The 24,129-nt window shown below is 35.8% G+C and overlaps 1 protein-coding gene across 1 annotated transcript in view; it reads right to left on the bottom strand.

Moving 5' to 3' along the window:
• Window positions 1-1,772: 1,772 nt before the first annotated feature.
• Window positions 1,773-24,129, bottom strand: part of Tsf2 (transferrin 2) — a 66,343-nt gene continuing 43,986 nt past the window's right edge. Inside the window, exons 10-14 of the mRNA XM_089088492.1 lie at window positions 20,663-20,871; window positions 19,220-19,489; window positions 17,096-17,239; window positions 11,402-11,573; window positions 1,773-5,694 (exon numbers count right to left, since the gene is read on the bottom strand). Coding sequence (XP_088944618.1) covers window positions 5,481-5,694; window positions 11,402-11,573; window positions 17,096-17,239; window positions 19,220-19,489; window positions 20,663-20,871 — 1,009 coding nt within the window. The 3' untranslated portion in view covers window positions 1,773-5,480. The remainder of the gene's footprint in view (window positions 5,695-11,401; window positions 11,574-17,095; window positions 17,240-19,219; window positions 19,490-20,662; window positions 20,872-24,129) is intronic.

Below are 24,129 nucleotides of genomic sequence, written 5' to 3'. Positions count from 1 at the left end.
TTACAACCCTTTCCCTGAGGGTTGTGGGGGAGTGACCTCCTCAAAAACTTATTTTCAATCTGGAAATCAACTACACCTAACAAAATGGCTATATCAAAATTTTGATTGGATGTGTTTGGGAGAGTGATGGGCGGGGGAGGGCTAGAGTGCCCGCCAATCACTTTCGACTATAAAAAAGGGTACTAGCCAGTCCATTTTCCATTCGAATGAGCCCTTTTCGAAGTTTCTACGACAACTTCTTCAATACGAAGTGACCTGGTCTAAGACCAAGAAAAAAATAAACAATACATTGTGCCAGCATCATTCTTTACTTAGGCAGCGCTATTGCGCTGCCAATGATTTACATTCATTTCAAGTTCAAATCATTATATGCCTTTATTCTGCTCTTTTTAGTCCCTCCTTGGTCCAATGAATTCCAGACATATGCGTCAAGCCAATCAAGAAGCATGTTTTTCAGCCCTTTTTTTAGGGGACCTGTGCCCTGTTCTATTTTCTTGTAGATCCTGATCCTCTTGGCCCACGAACTTACAGTATTTGGGATTTGAGTGATTCAAAAAGAAAATGTTTCGAGGCTCTTTTTTGGGAACCAAAATTAACGTTTTATACGGTTTCCTGAGCATTGGGTTTTCTTGGGACAAAGACTTAAAGATATAAGTTTTGACCTTATCGGAATTAAAAAAATTGCTCTCGTATGGGAAGAATCCTCTAAACTAATTATTTTAGACTAGGTGTCTCATGGTCTGGGGACCTGGCCCCCAAACTATTTTTTTTCTCATATGTTAGGTTTCTCTTGGTCCAGGAACTTGCAGCTGCAAATTTCGATCTGATCAGGGACTGCAAGCTTTTTGGCCCATTTCCAAGTCTCTTAATACCACCTCCCAAAAAAGATGTTGTTCATTTAGCTTCGGCTACAAAACTTAGTAGGGCTATATCGCCAAATTTCAAACTGATCAGATACACCATATTTTTAGCCCAATCTCTAGGACCTTTGCAGCCTTCTCCCTCCCAAACCAAAAATTTGCTTTCCCTGTCCGGAGAATAATTTGCTATGGGTTAAGGAGGAAACTACCCTTACCCCACATCCCAGTTATCCCCCAGTTGGAATTTAGCGTCTTCAAAAATCTAGTCAGAAATAACATAGACTTACATAATTCAAGAATCCACAGATACAGATCAGTTTTCTTAAGTATGCCTTTGCTTTTATGGTACTACATAGCTCATTTTCACTTGACTTGGGAAAATCTGCTCCAACGTTGCTCCTGCCCCCCAGGATTTTGATGAAATTGCACCCTTGTTCCCTGACCCAAGCAATAATTCTTAAAAACATTACGCCAATCGGGGAAAATAGGTTTATTGGAGCACTCGGAGTAACTAACTTTTTTTTTAATTTTTTCGCTTCAATGGGGGGGGGGGGGGAGGTATTGTTAAAAAAAAATTTTTAATAGGATTTTACCGATTTTTTTGGCGCATTTGGGTTTCTATGGGTCAGGGAATCTATTATGAAAATTTCAAACCGAACGGTATATATTTTTTTTTTTTTTTTTTTTTGGTGCCCATGCCCACAAACAGAAACTTTTTAGTACATTAGTACCCCCTTGGGCAGCCTCCTTCTCCCAACAAAATGCGGTGTTCCTCTTCATTTAAGGAGTGATTCCTGAATGACTCGAACAGATGGGACACCCAAGACCACAGACAATTTTGAAGTGTTCTCTTTCAAACGAAAAAAAAAAAAAAAACGGAGCTAAAATTAGACGTATCAAGAAATATTTCAAATGAAAACATATATTTAATTACAGTCAAGAAAAAGATACACATGAATTATATTAAAATGGACGGATAAATTCCTTATTGAGGCACTAAGAATGTATCGACAAAAACATTATATTTATGAATTAGTCAACACCAAAAGTATACACACAATATTCAAATGGACTGATCAAATTTCTTATTTTGGACACGTATCAAGAATTATTTTGTATTTATGAATTGGTCAACACTGAAAGATTGCATTGGGTATATACTCAATAGTATCAAGATAACATAAATTAAAGAACACATATTGGCTAGTTTGCCTAGTTCATCTTAACACACCTTTCAGGTTATTGTCTAATTTGTGCATAATTTAAATTAATGACAAATGAAATAATTCTATTCACTGAATTTCCCTAAAATGGCACCCCTTCCTCCCAATTCAACTCTCCCTTAGGGATGACCTTGAGAGCACAAATACAAAAGAACTGGAGGGATTAGTATATTAATCCATTCAGATGCAAGTTATTAATGGATATATTCGAATACGAAAAATGAGAAAAGAAAAGACAAGAACTAGGAAAAAAGAAGGAAATTAGACCCAGAAAAGAGAATAACAGGAAAAAAATTATTTGAGAAGAGGAATTGGTAAGTTGAAAATACATAGTTCACCAACATAGTAAATTCACTGGGTATGATCTTGTTTTGATCCAGGCTCTTCTTCAGTTTGTTCCCTTTTAGTGAAATAAAGCAGATTTGGTTAAAAAAATTAATTTTAGTGGATGCTTGCAACCTTAATAAAAAATAATTATTTAATTTTTTTAAATAGTTGCACACAGATGTTTACTGAAATAATCAATCACAATCAATAAGATCAATAACTACAATTTTGGGAATGTTACAAGGACATTACAACATGAAACATTAGTCTCAGGTACGACAATGCCAACTGATACAACGGGTAAAAAAGAAACAGAGAATCAGTATAAGAAACCAGACACACTAAAAATAGTAAAAGAAGCAAATAAAACACTATTTAGTTCCCTTTTATTTATAAAATCGTGTCCCACGGTAGTGAAAGTAAGCATTACGCAACAAGGGTACCTCCAGCTTTGATTAAATTTTATGTTTGTTTTCAGGTATAACCATTATTGGAAGAAAAAGCAGAAACGATATTGGACTCAAGCTAGGCTAAATATGACTGATTTAAAAATTTGTAAATGAACTGATACAGTTTTAAAAATGAAACAGAACCAGGTTCAAATCAAAGATGAAACTGCTACAAGGAGAAAGCCTAAATATTAAACTAATTTAATTACTTAATGCAATATGGAGTGGAGGCAGACAATCCACAAACAAAAAATATTGGATCTATTATAAGAACAGCAACTGATAGAACGAGTTAAAAAAAAGCGAAGAAGATTCAGAGTAAAATACTCAACAGACAAAAATAGTAAAAAAATTAACAGCCAAACTAAAGTTGGTACAGAAAAAGAGTACCAGGGTTTCCAACCTGAACAAAGATACCGTGTACCTGTCGTGGTACAATAATACCATGTGTCCAGGGTGTCAGTTGGATCAGAACTCGCTAAAACTGTTACACAAAAAAAAAAGAAAAAAACTTGAGAAGTAAAAATCGTTATCGGAAAAAGAATTCAAAATCGTGTTAGGAAGAAAACAGGGGACAAATCTCAGTTGACATATTACCTCCAGTAATATCCACTGACAAGAAACAAAGATACGAAGTTTTAAGAATTAGATATTTTTTGGACAAGAAATAATGGCATATTTAGGATTTTTGTTCGGGGGGATTTCCTTTCAGGAGGAAGTTTACAAAGAAAAACTTAAAAAAAAACGCATCAAAATACTGTTTATATGCATCTTCTTATGTTTTTACGAATCGGAAAAAAAATCCCAGGAAGGAGAAGAGGGCTCCAACCCTGTACCCCCCCCCCACCCCTGGATATCGCCTGGGCTATAAAGTGTCCAAGACTGCTCTACATAATATAGAGGTAATGCTATTGATATCTATCTTATTTACGGATTTTGAAAGCTTGACAGAATTAGAAGCTGCTAATTAGGACCGCCAACCCGGGTACCAGAGGCTCAAGTTTATTGATAACCAAACACCTATTTACCATTGCTCAGAATGGCTATTAAGGAAAGAAAAACACACACACATACATACTAACTCAAACAAACTGGTATTAAGAGACCGATTACAGAAAAGAAACAGGTAACATATTTATCAAATTTCATATTCTGTAGAATATAGATATGGCTTGTCACTAGTCATAATTTCCCTGAGCATATTACAGTTATTACTAATTAAACGTTTCATTTTTATCTCGGTTCCCCTTAATTAAGCTCCCTTCCCATTGCCACTTCTATTTAAAGCGCATTCACAAAGCTATATATTTTATTTTGCCGATTCATTTGTTCATTTTCTAAGTCAATACTTATGAGAATGACTGGCTAACTAATTATTCTTAATTCGATTAACTGCGTAAGCTCACAGAAAGCATGACATATAAAACATAACCATAGATTTAGTTGAGGTCCCAACGCTAAAAATACTGAAGTAGGCTAAAGGGCCCAAAACCCCTAAAAATCTGTTGAAAATGATCTGACCTTTTTGGGGGGATTTTCATACACTTTCGTTTCTTTACCTACAGTAATTTCTGTTTGAAACTAGATAATTATTCAGCAATGTAAAATTATAAGGAACGTTCGTATCTTTTCAAAAATATATATATATATATATATACTATATTACTTTCACTTATAAGTTAAAACCTCATAAAAACAAGTTTAAGAAATAAGGTGAAACAAGGACTCTTGATGAATTTTCTTCTGCACTCTACGCGATTATAGACTTAGTATTGTGCACGATTATTTATTGCAAAAAGAAAACGCCGTTTGTAAAAATTTGAGCCTTAATGAAAAGTTCTGAGTAATTTTTTTTTCATTTTTTTTTTCACACTTTCTGAACACAGAATACAGTTTTCTCTTCATGATTTCAACTTTAGCCCTGAATTTGGGTACAATTTGACTTCAAACTGGGCCTAAAAATGTACTTTTCTGATACCAAACGCATTTGGGAACAAGATATGGGCATTCTTATGGGTTCGATCCCTGGCATGGTCAGTTATTTGATTTGGGACAAAGGTCAGTGGTGTGACTCTGTAAGGTCAGCCAGAGTCGATCCAGCTCTAAATAGGTACCTGGAGAAACATAAGGAAGGTAAGCAGGAAGGGTGTGCGAGAGCATAGGATGGCTGACCCCCGACCCCCCATTGCACTTCCTGGCTTAAGGGCCACGAAACGGAGATCAGCACCACCGGTTTGGACCTTAAGGGTCTAGTGCCATCAAACTTACTTACTTATTTTTTTATTCTCTTAGTGATTTCAAGTATAGCTATGAATTTGATTAATCAGGTTTGTGACATGGCATTTCTGGGCCTGAAGATTATGGGAATAAAAAAAATTCACTTTTTTCCCTTTTTACTCTATTTGAACACAAAATATAGATTTTTCTTAGTGATTAAAACTTTCATTTAGCCTATACGTTAGAACCTCATAAAAGTAAGATAAGTCACAAAACGAATCCTGATATTCTTTTCACATTGCACATGATTATAACCAACCTCCCCCACTTATTACATGAAAAAACGTCATTTACAACGACAACTCTAACCAGCATATAATTTGTTCGAAGAATATGGGATTAATTCAAAACATAAAAAAAGAAAGGCAGATGGACAAGACAGCTAGGCTATAGGTTATTTCATTTGCACCAGCTTTGCAGTCTACAATGGCCCGGGCACGCAGAAATCGGGGCCCTAAATAATCTACGTAATTCCTTTCTTCCTCTGGAACAACTTGCAATGTGTGGGTTGCATCTTGGAAGATTACATCCGTGTGTGGAGCGTCAGAAACGAACAAGCTAGAACAAGTAATAAAGATAAAAATTGGAAGAATTTTTTCTTCAAAGAGGAAATTATGAAAGGCCCCCCCCCCCCAAAAAAAATCAGAACTGAAAAATTTTATTATTCCATGGATCCATTTTCGATAACTTTCATTTTTTTTCCAGTGTAAGATTACCGATCGATCCAAATAGCTAATATTTATGTTAAAAAATCATAAACAATAGCTCATATAATTATGAGTTAATCATAATAATCATAGTTGGAGCGTCAGAACCAACCTAGTAAATCATCATAATAAGTAACCAATATAAATAGCTAAAGAACATGAAACATACAAACACCAGTTCACAGAGAGACAGGGGGCCCGGGGGGAGGGGTCCCGAAAATATGACAACATTGGAATAAAGAAAACTTTTTATTTTGACATACTTAGTAAAATACCTCTATGCACCAGTGAAAACAGGCAAAATCAGTTTCACCTTTAAAGGGCGTGAGACATTTCAACCCCGCAAGTGTCAATTCAATATTTTTTTTTATTCCCCCCCCCCCGCCCTCCCCAAAAAGTGGAAAAAACTAGGCAAAGAATAATTTTTCTAGGACACCATAAGGGTACATAATTGAAAGCAGATATTGCTCGGCCTGCCCCCGTCCTGAAGTCAGCCAAGAAACAGCCCCCCCCTTTTTTTTACCTACGTTGATGAATAGAAATAAGCGGAATCGCGAATATGACAACTGCAACCCTGGAGGTCCTTCATTACCAAGAACAACCCTTTCAGTTTTGTATTCTCGATACCAGATCCCTTGCCAAACAAGAAAAAATGGACATACCTCCGAGAGAGATAAACCTGTACAGTTAGGACGCTATTGGTCCATCTAACCCACCTCCAGATCACTGGCGAAAAGAAATATGATGATACCAACTTTATCCTCTCTAAATATAAACTAGAAGATCTGTAATTACAGCAACTACCAAATCCGAATGGCTAGCCGGAAAGGCTCACCTGTCAATCTTACAGTTGTCCAAATTTACAATCCATGCTCCAGCAGAGACGACGAAGAGTGCGAAAATGAGTATTTCTGGCTTCAAAGTCTAGTCAATTCGACTCCAAAAAAGGACATAATCCTTGTCACTAGTGATTTTAATGCCATTGTTGACAAGGATCACCCAGGCCATGAAAATACAATGGCTAAATTTGGTCATGGACAACTAAACAAAAGAGTTGACTATCTGATAGAATGCTGTCGATACAGCAATTTAGTCACCACGAATACAATATTCATGCAGAGACCTTGACGTAAAACCACATGGAATTCCCGTGACCGAAGAACTCAGAATATCATTGACTAAATCCTCGTGTTTGGGCGTTAAAAGTAGTCTATTACTACCACGGCCAGGGTGACCAATTGTGAATTCGACAGCGACAACTCCCTTGTTATGTCTAATCTCAGAATAAAACTTAAAATAGCTTCAAAGTTGTCTAGCAAACTCCCCAAATTTAGACCGGATCTCCTGAGTGACTAAGCAACCCGGGATAGTAACTCACGTCAAGCTCCCCACTAATTCTGTCTAAGAGTGATATTGATAACCTGGTGACTAGCAGTACACGGATTGTCTGTGACGTCTCTTTCTCCACACTGGGTGACCAAAAGCCTGACCTGAAGCCATGGATCGCAGACGAAATTACTTGGCTGTGCGATGAAAAGCACAGCCTCCCCGAAACGCAAGATAAGGAAAACAGAGCCGATTCAAGCAACTCAAATGGGCTGTAGAGAAAGTCATTTACCGTTCTCACCATACCTTTATTAAGTAAAATGTGAGTAGTGCGAAAACATATAAAAAAGGTGAGTCCTATATAGAAGAGTGAGGGAATCAGAGGCAGCTACGGCGTTGCCTATAGAAAAGACAATAGAGCTTCAATGTTCTCCCCAGAGGCACTTCACATGAAAGAGGTGGTCGTATAAACTTTGGAAGAGGCTCATTCGATTGGAAACCGGAAGTTCTAGTGCCCTTTTTAAGAGGCAAAAGTTATAGGAGGGCAACTACCCCCCCCCTAATCCTTTTTCTCGAAATAAATCTGATCAAAATTTTGAGAAAGGCATTTTGTAAAAAATAGTTCAAAGGTCAGATAACAACAGGACAAGTGTTATAAGTTATTCCCCGTGGGCATATATGAATTTCATGGAAGGGGTGGTCGTATAAACATCGAAAGAGGCTCCTTTGATTAGAAATTTAAAAGTTCTACTTTCAGTTTAAGAGTCAAAATTGATCAGAGGGTAACTAGCCCCCAAACGTAATTTTTTCCCCAAATGAGTTTAATCGAAATTTTGAGATACTTATTTTGTTCAAAATAGTCGACGTATCATATAACAATGCCTCTTGGGTTGACACAACCCCGCAAAGTCAGGGGGCTGGGGTTTTAGGTTATTCCCCGTGGGCGTATAAGGTTTTATGGAAGGGGATGGTCGTATAAACTTTGAAGCAGGCTCATTTACTTGGAAATTCAAAGTTCTAGTTCCCCATTTTCAGAGCCAAAAGCAATCAGAGGGCAACAGACCCCCCCCCCGCCCTCTTTTAACCAAATGGATCCGACCTGAGTTTTGAAATAACCATTTTGTTTAAAATATTCCAAAGACCATGCAACAATGCTTCAGGGTTGCCACAATCCCCAGAGCCCAGGGAAAGGGTTGTAAGTTATGCCTCAGGGGCATATCAAGTTTTTAGGGAAATAGTGGTCGAAGAAACTTTGGAGCTTATTTGACTGAAAATTGAAAATTCTAGTTCCTTTTTAAGAGTAAAAAATGATCAAGGAACAATTAGCCCATCCTCCCACGCCCTCTTTTCAAAAAATGCATCGGATCAAAATTTTGACACAGCTATTTTATTCAAAATAGTTCAAACGTTAAATTACTTAGGTTCCGGGTTTTGAATCCTCCCCCCTCCCCCTCTATCCAGCCCTCAGGAAAAGGGTTATGAAATAATGCAAGTTACCCATCGTTAACATATCAAGTTTTTATGAAAAGGCTTGGTCGTATAAAATTTGGAGGAGGCTCATTCGATTGGAAATCGAAATTTCTTTTGCCGTTATTATAAGCCCCATCTACTCATGGATTTTTTCCTAAAATTCATCCCATTAAAATTTTGAAATAGCCTAATTTTGAATTACCTAAAAATTAATTGTAAAATTATGCGGTTTGATAAGAATAAAGTTTTAGGAAACCAGACAAAGACCATTTTATTTTTAGTATAATTAATTTGCAAGAGAAAGAAATTTATATTATAAATAATGCGCATAATCAATCTATGTTAATATATTAAAGAGTAAAAAAATAATTCTCATTAGGTTGTGAGCCGGATAATATCATGCCAGGCAAAATATTAGCATTTAAGAAAGCTTTACGCAGAATAAATTCCCATTTGAAAGTTTAATCGGTCAGTCAACATAATATTATGCAGAACTTCCAGAACAACTTGGACAATGTATTTATAGATTCTAAGGGCCCTGTCGGGCATCACAAAAAAAACTAAAAAAAAATTCCCAAATTTTCATCGCCTGAAGAATGAGAAGTGTAAATAAATCAATTAGAGCTCAATACTTAAAATGGGGTTAATTGCTAGAGAGGTATGCTTCTTAAAAAGAACCGAATAAGGCAATGAAAAGGTGTTTCGGGTAAGGAAAATTTACTACTGCTATTATCAATAACTCAACACTGCATCCCATCCCCTGAGGCTGGTGAAAAAGCTGTGCCACTCCTCCTTCGCCAGTATCTATTCAGAGTTTCACTGTTCTCCTTCCCATGAAGTTCCAACTTTCTATAAGTCTTTTCTTATAACCCCTTCCTGTTCCATTTGAGTATTCCCAGCTGTTCTTGTGGCCCTAGCTGGATTGACAACTAGAACGATTTTTGGCAACTTAAGACTCGTCTATCTTAGCCTCTCTTTTATTATAATCCTGGACAGTAATTAAACATATGACATCAAAGGGCTTCTAAGAAAGTGTAGCTTTCCTTTGAAGGCGTTGTTGTCTTTATAAATTAACATTTGGTTAATGTTTGAATTTTCTCAAACAAAAAGTGTTTTCAAACCTAGCTGATTTGCATTGCAATTTTATTTTCAGGGTTGAACGTGGCAATACTGACGAAAATGTGGTACCGCCGTAGAGAATTTCATGATTTGAAACAAAACATTTTAGAAAATTGTGTTTTTCAGGTATGAATAGACCTAAGATGGGTCTCTAGGGCAGCACCATGCATCTATACCATATTTATTACCAATACCATGGAGCAAAAACTGTTTTATTTTGATTTCCTAATTTAAGAATTACTGAGATAATTTCATGGCAAATTTCTTCAAATTCCTTCTCTCCTTTTAATTTCTGTAAATTTGCAGTTTACAATATAACAAAGCTAGGATGCAAGTGAAATTTTCACTTGATGCCTTTTTTTATGCTCATTCTTAATAGGGTAATCGCTTCTGGGTCCAATTCCATTTTGAGATCTGAAAGGACAAAGAGGGCTCAAAACAGCCCATAGCCCCCCAAAAGTTTAAAAGCATGTTTCTAAAAACTAACTTGCTTGTGAGAAATAATTGCCATATGAAAAATGATTCAAGAATGGTAATTTCTACTTTCTCAGTCTTAATAGTAAAATGTTAATAGTAAAATAACAATATAAATTTCAACTCACATTAAAATTCAATCATTAAAACTGAAAATAGTAATGTTTGCAGTTCCATGAAGTAGCCATACTAGGGCTGTTTTGAAAAAAAAAAACTTTTTTCAGCTTTAATGATTGAATTTTAATGTGAGAAAATTGATGAAGCCCAATTTTCTATGCATAAAAAACACTATGATAAACCGTTTTCATTCTAAATAATCTCAACAAGGATTTATTATAGATTGAAAACCCGATTAAGGCAACAAATAGTGGTTTGGACAAAAAAAAAATACATATTTTGATTTAGCCGCTAAGTGACAGGTTCATTTAGAAAAGCTAAATTTCAAAAAACTAAGCAAGTTCCATGTATTTGTCAAATCCATGTTATCCTACCTTGTTTGGTACCAAAAATATTCGTAAATTTCTTTTTTCTACGAATTTAAACGTAAGTCTCTGAATTTTTGCTTAATTTTTTGAATCTTTACGCACTTGAGTTCCAAGGATACCTTGTTTATTTCCAATAGTATTTAGAAGTTTTACTTTCTCTTAGAAATCTGTCATATCCTCCTTTCCATTTACGAAAATAGTTAGAAAATGTCTCGGTTTCAAATTTATCTTTTGGGATCTCGAATGGCTTAAAAAGATCTTCTTTGTTCAAAAATATAGGCACTAAATTATGGTGAAAATATCAACGAGCTTTTTAGATTATGTCTGCTCTATGAAAAATTTATGCTGGGTAACATAAAGCCTTTTGAGTTTCTGTAATCGATTTATCCGACGACTCGTTTTTCAAAGGATTTTTCTTGGTTAAAAAAAAAAATATCAATGAATCTGTAATTTTAAATTTTCTTATTATCACCTTTTCCATGTTTCTTCTATTTTACATCTTGTCTTTCATGAACGACAGACAGGAAAGAAGCAGGAAAGACAGAAACATACTTTCTTAAGACATAAGAGAGAAAAAGCTTCAATAAAGAACGAAAAAAAAAACTTTTTCATTAACATTAAGAATCTCACAAGTATTTGCGTGAAAAACCTTACATTATCCTTATAACTAAATCCCATATTTACCTAAAATCCTGTTCACTTTTTAAGCCATAGAATTGTTGAGCATACATGAACAAATTGATGTAGGCATTAATTTCTGTGTTGTTCTTTTTTCCGCCTCCACGAGTCACCAAAGCATTCGCCTTGACTTTCCCTAAGTTGCACGACCTGTAATCCGTCACAGGGGCTCTTTGACCTGAAATAACAAAAATTATGGAAAACTCATTTAATCTCAACAAAACAGCCAGGCACACAAATCAAATATCAATTCATAATATAATTTCCTATACTTAGATGACGCAATTCGGTGTTTTAAGAGTTTCTTACATTCGAAAATTTTATCGCTTCTATATCATGCTTTGATTCAGTCATACGTGTCAAATCGATGTCACTAGTGGTTTAGTAATTCCTATACGAATTTTAAATAGGTTAAGATACTTTAGAATAAAGCGATACGCATTTTTGGAAGATAAGCGAATGTGTTCATTACACTTTTGCTTGTGTCGACACTTTACAAGTGTTGAATAGAGGACTGTTGCATAATTACCAGTTATTAGTTTTTGTATATTAACTTTGGAATTGTATAAGTCCTGTGGTTTTTCAGCACAGTATAAATATAATACAGTATAGAAAATTTGATTCAAAAATGGGACAGATCACAGCATGCGGTTCGAAAAATTTCCCAAAGCGTCATAGCAATAGCTTCAACAGGTCTACTTTATTCCCGTCGCAATGCGCTAAAAATTTGCCATTGTGTATGCGCGAAGGTGGAGTTGTGACAAAAGATGTGCGACTGATGTGTCCCAAAAATCTTTAATGGAGAGTATAGGATCTTTCCATACTGTATAATATTTATGCTGTGTTTTTCAGGGTTAATTTCTTGACTGTACATTGTTCCTTAATCACAAAACTCGTCACGCTGGTAATTTTTTTGTCCCGTTTAGAACTAGAACCAAGGCTAACTTCCTTACCAAATTTTTAAGGCCTGGCGTGTTAAACTCTATTCTGGCGAGCATTCGGACGACTGCACACCTAGAGATAATTAAGGGTAAGTTAATAAGGCATTTGTTAGGCAAGAATTCAAAGATTTTTTCTATTATAGAATGGGTCGAAGAGAGATTGGTTATGTTTTGTGTATTTCTTTTGTTTACTTTGTTTTGTTTTTGATTATTAATTTGTTTAATAGTTAGGTGTATGTAGAAACCCTGTCGCAAGCAGTTAAAAAAAAAACTGACTTCTGTCATATAAATTAACCTATTTTCTTTTTGAATTAAAAAAAAAAACGTACAAAATGTTACAAAATAAAATTACTGGGTTGATTAAGCGTTAAAAACTTTACAGTCTTAAGATAAAAACGTCTCTAACAATTTTTCGCACACTATTGTTAGCAATGCATAATTGAAGTAAGCAGCAAGTGACAGTACTTCAGTCTCGGCAAAATACCGTCCTAATGTACTTGTGGCCAACCGCAAGCCCCCAAAACGAACAGAAATTAAATAAACAGTCATAGCAAACAAACATACAATAAGTACTAATATAAACGAGGAAATAAATCTTAAAACGGGTGAAACTTAAATTGAATATGCTAATCAAGCTTGAAACGAACAAAAATCTCTACAAGCCAGAGTTTGGGTTTCGCCTCCTCTCACTGTAAAAGTCTAAAACCTACTGCGTTATTGGCGCAAAAAAAAATTTTGACTCTTAAAAAAGGAGCTAGAACTTTGGACATCTAATCATTTAAGCCCCCTCCGAAGTTTAAACGACCACCTCTCCTATAAAACCTTATATACCGCCGGGGTCCAAGTTACAACTCTTTGTTCCTCCGAGCTCTGGGGGGTGTGTCGACCCCTAAGTTTTTATTATTTGATCCTTTGACTATTTCAAAGAAAATGACTATCTCAAATCCATCGGCTACACTTAAGGAAAAGAGGGTGTAAAGGGAGGGGGGGGGGAGATCTCCTACGATTACTTTTGACTCTTAAATAGGTAACTGGAACTTTCAGTTTCCAATTAAATGAGCTACCTCTGAACTTTATATGACTACCCCTTACACAAAAACATATATATAAACCCGGAGTATAACTTAAAACACTTACCACTGGGCTCTGGGGCGTTGTGTCGACCATGGAGTTTTGTTACCTGATGTTTTGACTATTTTCAATAAAATGGCCATTTCGAAATTTTTATTCGGTGTATTTGGGGAAAAATGGGGCGTGAGGTGGGGGGCTAGTTGACCTCCGATATCTTTTGACTCTTAAAAAGTGAAATAGAACTTTCAATTTCCAATCAAATGAGCCTCTTCTGAAGTTTATACGAGGAGCCCTTCTATAAGAACCATACATGCTCCCAGGGCATAAGTTACAACGCCTACCCCTGGGCCCAGGGGGGTTGTGTCCACCCCGGAGATTTCGCTATCTAATCCTTTAACTAAAATTAAAAATTTTATCGGATGCATTTGGGAAAAAAAGAGCGCTGGGGCTATTTGTCCTCCGAACTCTTTTGACTCTTAAAAAGTGAACTAGAAATTTAAATTTCCAATCAAATGAGCCTGTTATGAAGTTTATACGAGGAGCCTTTCTATAAGACCCATACATGCTCCCAGGGCATAAGTTACAACGCCTACCCCTGAGCCCTGGGGGGCTGTGTCCACTCCGGAGATTTCGTTATCTAATTTTTGAAATAAAATTAAAATTTTTATCGGATGCATTTGGGAAAAAAAGAGCGCTGGGGCTATTTGTCCTCCGATCTCTTTTGACTCCCAACAAGGGCACTATAACTTCCGATTTCCAATGCCCTTCCCCCGGGTTTCAGGGGGGCGGGGCTATGTTGACCCCAAAATTTTGTCATCTGATCGTTGGACTATTTTAAACAAAGCGGCTATGTCAAAATTTTGATCGGATTCATTTGGGCAAGAGAGGGGGGGGGGGTATATGCCCGAGAATCACTTTTGATGACTCTTAAAAAGGTAAATAAAAATTTCGATTTTCAATCAAATAAGCCACCTCTGATGTTTATACGACAGCCACTCACATGAGACCTTATCTGCCCCCGAGGCGTGACTTACAACACTTTCCCCAGGCTCTGGGGTTGTGTTGACCACTGAGTTTTTTTTTATTTGATCTATAAATTGTTTTGAACAAAATGGTTATTCCAAAATTTTGATCAGGTGCATTTAGGGAAAAAGGGGCCTTAGTGGGGGGAAGGGGGACTAGTTGCGCTCCGATCACTGTTGACTCTTAAAAAGGGCACTAGAAATTCCGATTTACAATCAAATGAAACCCCTCCGAAGTTTTTACTACCATCCCTTCCATAAAAACCTTACATACCACCTGGGCATAATTCATAACACTTGCCCCCAGGCTCTGGTGGGCTATGTTATCCCAGGGTCTTTGTTATATGATCTTTGGTCTGTTTTTGAACAAAATGACTATATAAAAAATTCGATCGGTTTCATTTGAGGAAAAGAGGGTTGACGGAGAGGGGAGGGGGCTAGTTGCCATTAGATCACTTTTGACTTTTAGAAGGGGAATTAGAACTTTCAATTTCTAATCCTTTGAGTCCCCTCCGATGTTTTACGACCACTTCTTCCATAAAAACTTTATATGCCCCAGGGCGTAAGTTACAGCGCTTCCCCTGGACTCTGGGGGGGGGGTATGTTGACCCCAATGTTTTTGTTATCTGATTGTTGAACTATTTCAAACAAACTGGCAATCACAGGGGGGGGGGGTAGATGCACTCTGATCCCTTTTTATATAAAAACCTTGTTTGCCCCTGGGGCACAGCTCAAAACACTTACCCTTTTTAATAGACAATGTATAATAAATTTCACAAAAAAATACCAGATATTTCGGTCACATATACAGTGACCGTCATCAGTAATAAAACTGATGTTTTACTACTGATGACGGTCACTGTATATGTGACCGAAATATCTGGTATTTTTTTGTGAAATTTATTATACACTGTCTATTAAAAAGGATTTTATCCCTATTTTGAACTTTTTATTTTATCGTCATGGAAAGGCAGTAGTGTGGTCTCCGAAATTATCAACACTTACCCCCGGGCTTTGGGGGGTTGCTTCGATCAGGGAGGTTTTTATTATCGAGTTTTTGAATTATTTTTAACAAAATGGCTATCTCAAAATTTTTATCGGACAGGTTTGGGGAAAAAGGGTGTGGGGGGGGGGGGGTCTAGTTGCGTGCGATCTCTTGTGACTCTTAAAAAGTGAACTAGAACTTTCAGTTTCCAATTAAATGAGCCCTCTTTGAAATTTATACGAGCAGCCCTTCTATAAGAACAATATATACCCCCAGGGCATAACTTAAAACGCCAGCCCCTGGGCCCTGGGGTGTTGTGTCGATCCCGGAGTTTTCATTATATGATCTTTGAACTGCTTTTAACAAAATGGCTATCTAAAAATTTTTATCGGATGTATTTGGGAAAAGAAGGGCGTGGGGGAGGGCTAGTTACCCTCCAATTTCTTTGACTCTTAAATAGTGAACTAGAACTTTCAACTTCCAACCAAATGAGCCCTCTGAAGTTTATACGAGCATCCCTTCTATAAGAACAATACATTCCCCCAGGGTATAACTTACAACAACTGCCCCCGGGCCCTGGGAGTTGTATTGACCCTAGAGTTTTCGTTGCATGATCTTTGAACCGTTTTGAACAAAATGGCTATCTTAAATTTTTATCGGATGTATTTGGGGAAAGAAGGGTGTGGGATAAAAGGCTAGTTGCCCTCCGATCTCTTTTGATTCATAAAAAGTTAACTAGAACCTTCAATTTCCAATCAAATTAGCCCTCTTTGAAGCTTATACGAGCATCCCTTCTAAAAAAACCATTTATGCCCCAAGGGCATAACTTACAACGCCTGCCCTCGGGTCCTAAGGGGTTGTGTTGACCCCAAAGTTTTTGTTAGATGATTTTTTAACTATTTTTAACAAAACGATTATATCAAAATTTTTATCGGATATATTTGGGGAAAAAAAGGGCGGGGGAAGGAGGCTAGTTGCCCTCTGATCACTTTTGAGTCTTAAAAAGGCACTAGAACTTCCGATTTCCAATCGAATGCGCCCCCTCTGAACTTTACGCGACGACCCCTTTCATATGAAGTGCCTCTGGGGAAAAAATAATAATAAATAATCAAACATTGGATTCGTATGGCCTTTACTATAGGCAACGATATAGAGTTGCCTCTGATTGTTTTTGTTTCAAAATTATAATATATTTAGGGCCGTACCCCATTTTCATAAATAATGCCATAACGAACCCTGAAAATAAATAGCCAAAATGAAATTGTTCAATTTGTCGGTTCTTTTCGTCCGTAAAAATTCTAAAATTAACAATTTATCCATTCCCAAAGAGAATTACACATTTAGGAAAGTTACGCTTTCTTAAGCTGTTTGGCAAAATATATTTTTAGGTGATTTTCGTTAATTTTTCGCGCATTTTTTTTAATTTCGTGCCCACCACAATCAAAACTGCATAACTGCATCTGGAGGTTTTTTCCATTAAAAACTGGATTTCTAATTTTTCCTTAATTTATAGAGGTTTATAAATTATCCAAAAAATGAAATAATTAGGTTCTAGACTGCAACCTTTGAATTTTTTGTGTCGAATACTAAATAAATCCTAAGCAAATTCCAAAACAGCTTAAATTAATGATAGAGACCATTCTGAGGTGACGTAGACACATGAAACATAAAAATACCATACCATCACGACACAGAAGCTCGTAATCCCTTGAGAGTTGATTTCTAGACCAAAATTCTCGCCTTTTGCCATCACAATTCTCAGCGACAGTAGTATGCTTCACAAAGGCCACTTGCCCCCCACCTTCAACAAGGCAGCGAAATGCACCTGGTAATAAAACAAAATCGTAGTTCCCAGAAACAGTAGTGAGGTACAAGGCCCCCAACCTTCAACAAGGTAGCAGAAGGCAGTTAATAAAATCAGATACACAAAAATTAAAATTAAAAATTAAAATTATTTTGATTAAACCTGATATGAAAATTAAATCTGAAAAATTGAAAAGACACCAAAATTGCAAGAAATATGAAAAGTTATTGGACAGCTCGTAAACATTTTGAGATTACAGGTATAATGCACATCTCTATCTATGTGTCAGCTTTAACAGAGAAAATGTGCAAATGACAATAGAAGGGGTCCATGTCCGTCCAAAAGGGGAAAAGAACAAGGGCTCAAAGGTTCCTTTGTATGCGTACTTGGTTCGAGGAAACCGTTACTTTAGATTGATTAAAAAAAAAACTCTTCCACAAAATAAGTTTTTCAAAGAAAAGTAATGTACTCCATTAAACCAAAAATGTGGAAAAATAAAATAAAATAATGTACCAAGCGTGAAACTCCCACAAATCAGCATCGATAAATAATTGAAACCCAAAACGAACAGAAATTACAATAAATAACCGAGTCAAGCTCAAAACGAGCAGAAATTATCATGTGTAGGGCTCAAAGACCCCTATGCATTCCCAAGGCCAGAACATAGTTTGCACTTAACTAAAAAGATATAACTGTTTTCTACTTTTATAACTTTAATAAATCAAATAATATTAACATTTTGATTACTAAATATCAGTATATGTATATTTAATTGACAATGCACATTCATTTGTATTTTTTAAGAATCAATTCTAACTTTCAATTCTTGTTAGAAATCAATTCTAACAAGAGAATAGGAATCAATTCTAAAATGTTTCCTCAGTAACAATCAGAACAAATACGTAGTGCTAAAACAGCTATATCGCATATCTTTCTTTACTTCTTAATTTGCTAATATGGCTTCTTTTAGGTTCAACAGAAATATAGAAAAAGTAAGCTATGAAAATAAATTGATAGGAAACGTAGAATGGTGCAAGAAGAAATAAAATAAACAGACTGCAGACAAAAAGTTTCATTTATTAGAATATGAACTTAAAAGATCCCAGAAAGAAAATTTTACGCCTAATGGGCCTATAGTTCCCAGCTAAATTTCAAATTATAACCCTAGTAAAATCTATACACTTGGATTTTAGGTGAAAAATGTAGCATATTTTTTTTTTCTAGCTATAAGAACCGACTCAAGTAAAAAATTATAAGCCATTGAGGAGTAGTATAAATGATCCTAGAATAACGCATAATTTTGGAAAGTGTGGGACAAAACAGTATAAAAGATAAGAAATAAAAAAATTACAAACATTAAATTCTAAAATATAGAAATGGAATTTACTTTGTAGGAATGTTTTCTTTTTTAAGTTATTATGACTTTTTTTTACTATTTTCCTGGCAATATATTTTTTTGGGAGGGGGGGGGGTGGATCACGCCACTAAACAATCTGAAAATCAATATTCAAACCCTATGAAATACATAACCAGAAAAAAACAATTATGTATGAACATTAATAGATGAATATCTATGTACAAGTTAAAATTTGAAAGGGAAAAAAGGGGGGGGGGAACTGTCGAGAAAAAACTTTCGTGATTTTCAAGCTTTTTTAACATTTTATTTAATATAAGAAAAATATTTGACAAATAAAAACAATAAGCTTTTCAACTTAAATATTCAACGAAGCCAAATAAAAGCTTTGCGTAAATAGTGGAGGATTGATGGGCAATAGCCCCCTCCATACTACAGAATAATTTCTGGTATTTGGAATGTTATCTCTATTTTAATTTGAACGATTTTTTTTTATTCTTTCATCATGAATAACCGATTCTTTTGATGTACATTATATATGACCAAAATTCCACTATTTAGCGCTCTGGTGACTATTAACACTATTCACTCTTTACTTTCAGTTCTTTACCACAAGATCTAAATTTAAGCAACGGAATTTTTCGAACCTGTGTGTCCAAAATAATCTTCAGAAAGATCCCGCCTACAAAACTTATAGCTTGATCCACGGCAAAGGTCACACAGATGAGTATAACTCAGGTCTGAAGTTGCATATTCTCTGCTTAATGCTCCAGGAAGACAGCTTTTTGAGAAAAACTCAGCGGCAGCCTGCATGCTGTTGCAACCATAATTTCTGATTTGCTGATTGGTCAAAAGGTGGGCCATTGGGACAATCCATCCAGATGCATGGTTGTATCCAGTGTGACATGTGTTTTTACCTGGAAATTTAAAGGTCAGTTGATTAGAAAAGATGATAGGAAAAATCTGTCTGATAGAAAAGCTCAGCTGATAGAAAGGAAATTAGTTGTGCAAGCTTTGGTTTACAAAGACAAGATTTGACACAAAATTGGAAACGGCACATAACACATTTCTAACAGATAACCCAAATTTAAGCACACATCGAGGGATGGTAGAGTGCGTTGAAATATTTTACTCCATCCAAAATAAAACAAGCAACAAAGTAAAATACCTCAGAAAAACGATTTCTTTCTCTAGCTTCGAGAAGATGGAGGGCTCAACCTTTCCTTGGGATACCCATAATTTTTAAGACTTGTACCGTAATTTTCAACAATCTTAGAATACCATCACACACTTCCACTGTCTTGACGGCTCTACAAGGCCCATCCCCTCCCCCTCACTAGCAAGATTAATTATTTCTTGCGTTTCTGATGGGTTGTTTGAACGCGCATTACAAATATTTCACACAGTATTAAAGGACGCGAAAACTGAATTTTTTTCCGACGGAGGGGGGGGGGGTATCAGAATAGCTAAAAGTAGAAGGATCATACAATTAGACATTTGCATGAACAAAGGGGAAAGCGCCAACCTAAACTCGACTTTCAGGAGTAAAATTATGATAAATATAATCTAGAAATAAATCAGTATAAGTACACGTTGCCTTTCAAAATGCAGTAGAAAATTATGGCAGCCTGGAGAGCCCAGCGTCATCGGAAAAAAAATATTGAAACAGTTTAGTTGGAAGAATGTTCTAAATATCTTCATGTCTGTTTAATTTTAGATATATATTCAAAAACTTTCATCAGAAATATTCCTCGGGGGAACATCAATCATTTGATGAAAGGACACTAGTCCTGGCAACTATTGTTTCGCATAAGACACTGCTCCATAAGACAAGTGAATGTTATCAGGGAAGTAGCCCATTAAAGTGCCCGGATCCGACACTTCCTGTTATCTAACAATTCAAAAATTTAGTTTGTTATTTTGATTTGTTGCACATGTACTTTCAAGAGTTTATTATCCCACCCCCAGAAAAAATCTGCAAGCGTTCCCTAACTATGTGCCATAAGGAGCATCTTATTTGTCGTTGATGAAACACTCTCTTCCCGCAAATATTCCGTGAGTGTCTGATTTGAGACATGGTCTGGGCTTACCTTTCAGGTAAATTAGTTCGGTACCGGCATCTCTGGCCTTAGCGACAGCAACAACATAGTATTCCGGCTCTCCTAGATTGTAAACTTCAGATAATATTGGGATGAGATTATATTTGTTACCAGCAGTGTAGACATCACCAGCATCCAACATTGTTGCATCGGCCTCGTATGATTCGATCAGCTTCATGCAATGGACATCACTGTGGCCTCTGAATGAATGAGAATTAGACAGGATCAGTTATATTTATTAAGAAGAAATCTAAGATAAAAACACCCCCCTCCCCAGAAAAGAATATTAAACTGTGGACAAACTTTAAAAAAAGTATTTCACTAAATTATCAATAAAATTAAGTTCCAGTTAATTTACCTTTTACCAAATTCTCTTAACCTTCATTCAGCTTCATCATACACAATTAAAAGTCTGTTTTGACAGACTTTCATTAGAAATCCCTTTTTGTGATGGACAACAATGGAAAGGTATTGTATCCATGGACACGATTGACTAATCAGAAACGTAAGAGTGTGCTATCTTTAAGGAGAACATACAACACATTTTTTTAAACAAATTTTGTATAAACAAAAGCGAAGAAATATATCTTGAATGTGGACATAATGAGATCAACTAAATTAACGTAAAGCAAGAAGGATAAAAAGAAAATAAAGAAAGTATATTTGACAAAAATAGTAATTGGTTACATCGAAACTAGGCAAAGGAGAATTTACGCACTCATGTCTACTCAAATCAAGGACCCAACACTGCTAGATACTGATTTACAATATTTTAAGCAGATTACATCCGTCTTTTGTTCATACAAAGCACTCAACATTTTTTTTATTGTACTCAGAGTCCGCAGGAAATCAATCTTACTTCGAGTTACCAGATACAATTTCACAAATAATGTAATTTTAAGACTAGTAATCAAAGACCTTATACGGTTTACTACTGAACTCCAAATACAGGTAAAATTAAATTGAAATGGTATAGATTTCGACAACCCGATACGGTTATTTTGTCACAAATAGTGTGGGGGATCCTTTAGTTCTTTTTAAAATAATGTCTATTATAACCCCGTATTTCAATTAATTGCACTGATTTAAGCACAATTATTGTGCTGTATTTAACGCAGTTTGGACAGAACAATTTTTTTTGTAGATCTTGCATCCCCATAGAATCTTTAAAAGTAACAATTTCTTTTTAATCTTATCCTGATAGACAAATAAAACAGGAATTGTTTATCAATATAAGAATTCATTCCAGCTTATTGAGATTTGAAACACAATAACAAAACAATGATAACGAAAATCAACTACAATAAGCTCTTTTGAAAAGGGAGAATGTACATTCTCCCCATGAGGAAAAGACCCATTCTACAGTCTTTGCTGGTAATTTAAGGTATCTGAATGAGACATAGGATGACATAAAAGCTGGAAACTTTGAAGATAATCCGAACTAGCTTTTTCAACTAGAGACTTTTGCTGCCATTTTTGCTACTTTTGAAATGAAAAGACTCCAAAAATGGTGAATTCCCTGAAAACCAAAGAGTAGTTCTCTTGGTTTCAGGACATATAGGGACACTGAAAGTGCCCGATTAGGCTTGAAGTAGACACTTCAGATGGAAAAAGGCAACCCTGAACTAAAATAAACTAAGTAAGCCAAAGAATTACAATGATTTTGTCGAAAATTCAAAATTAAGTTATAGATATTATATAACAATGACTGTAACGCATTTATAAGTATAATACAATTCAAAGAAATAGGTAGAGTAAAGAGAGAGGGAGAGAGAGAGAGACGGGGGGAGGAGAGTAAGAGAGGAATCGCCAGTAAGAGAGGAATCGACATTAAAAGATACTTCAGTGATTGCCAGTAAAGCGGATTCCCAGGTATTTTTGAAATAAAAAGTTCCAAATACGCAATAAACTCTTTTCATATAAAATACTGAGCGTCGTTTGCTATTTAGGGTAAATTATGCTTAAATTATTTTATGATAAACAAAGTTTTCTTTGATATTCACTTTAGATATTTTAGAAATAAAGTAATTCTTCAATGGCACTTGTCTACATCAAACCAGGAACTTTGTTTTCATCTTAATAACAATATAATAATGTAGTATATTTCACACACACACACAAAAACGCAATACCATGGCCATAAAAAGAGAGAAAAACATACAAACACAATTAAAAGATTCAATTTAAACTTTTGAACAAAAGAATTGAAACAATAAAAAACACCATTAAAAACACCAATACAGACAAACAAGGTCATCATATAACACCCTCACAGGGCATGCCGACACGAATAAACAGCATCAAATTTCTAGTACAAACAAAACATCCATTTCCCGGTAACTTTTCCACCCACGGATCCCCCCCACACACTCCAAAAATCTCTTCGCAAATTCCTTAGCATTCCTCATTTCCCCAGAAAATACATAAGAATTACACCCCCCTCTCCACATATTGGGCAACTGTGTGCACCACTCTTCCTTCTAAGCCTTCCCAAATATCTTTTTCTTTCCCCATATGGCATCAAATTACATCTACAAGAAATAGATAGCCTAGCCCTAAAATATACCTCCTCTCCCCATGCCTCTTTTACCCTAGAATATGTACCAGTAGTTACACCTTTTGATCTGGCAACCCCATTTCTGAATTTCTTGATCGATTAAACTTGAACATACTTGTTTAGACACCTCTCCAACTTTCTACCCCTACTATAGCCCCCAGTCCATTCACCCGACATTCCAAACGAATCCAAATTGCCTTAATCTGCCCCATCCACGAACATCTTCAGTCTAGCAGAGACTCTAATTATGCTTTCCTCATTAACCTATTCTTTTCCATACTTACCCCTCTTTCCCAATACTTCACCATTTTTACTACCCTACTACTTCTAAACGGAAAAATTTCCAAATATCATTTAATAACTAAGTGATTAAACCTCTTATCCTTCTATAACGCTTTAACTCTAATCTTTTTAATATAACACATTTATCAAGACCCCATACTTCTGCTCCATACTCCATTACTGACCTAATCTTTGATTCAAACAGCCACTTTTTCCTAATACTCTTTTCCCCTTATTTTCAACTAGTTCTACATGCTTACCCCACCTACCATCCTTTATTAACCTACACCCTAAGAAAATAAACTCTCCACAACAAGTAAATTTTCACCCCCTGTACTAAACTCCCCTTTCTCCCTCTCCTCACTTCTTCCAAAAACCAGAACCGCTGATTCACTAACATTAAGCACTTAATTTTTCCCTCATAGATATACTACTAAAATATCCAAAAGCCACTGTTGTTTTTTTCTGGGTCTACCCATCATGACAATGTTATCAGCAAACATTAAAGCAAAGAACCGCGTCAAATTAAGCTGTACCATTGGCACCTGGTTTTGCTCAAACTTTTCCACTACACCATTCAGATTCATTGAAAAGAAAAAAAAATCTCGAGGAAACCGTG

This window comes from Artemia sp. Qi Xiang Cuo, chromosome 4 (genome assembly GCF_049724085.1).
Source record: "Artemia sp. Qi Xiang Cuo chromosome 4, ASM4972408v1, whole genome shotgun sequence".
Lineage (NCBI taxonomy): Eukaryota > Metazoa > Arthropoda > Branchiopoda > Anostraca > Artemiidae > Artemia > Artemia sp. Qi Xiang Cuo.
This window is presented reverse-complemented; position numbering and strand designations above follow the sequence as displayed.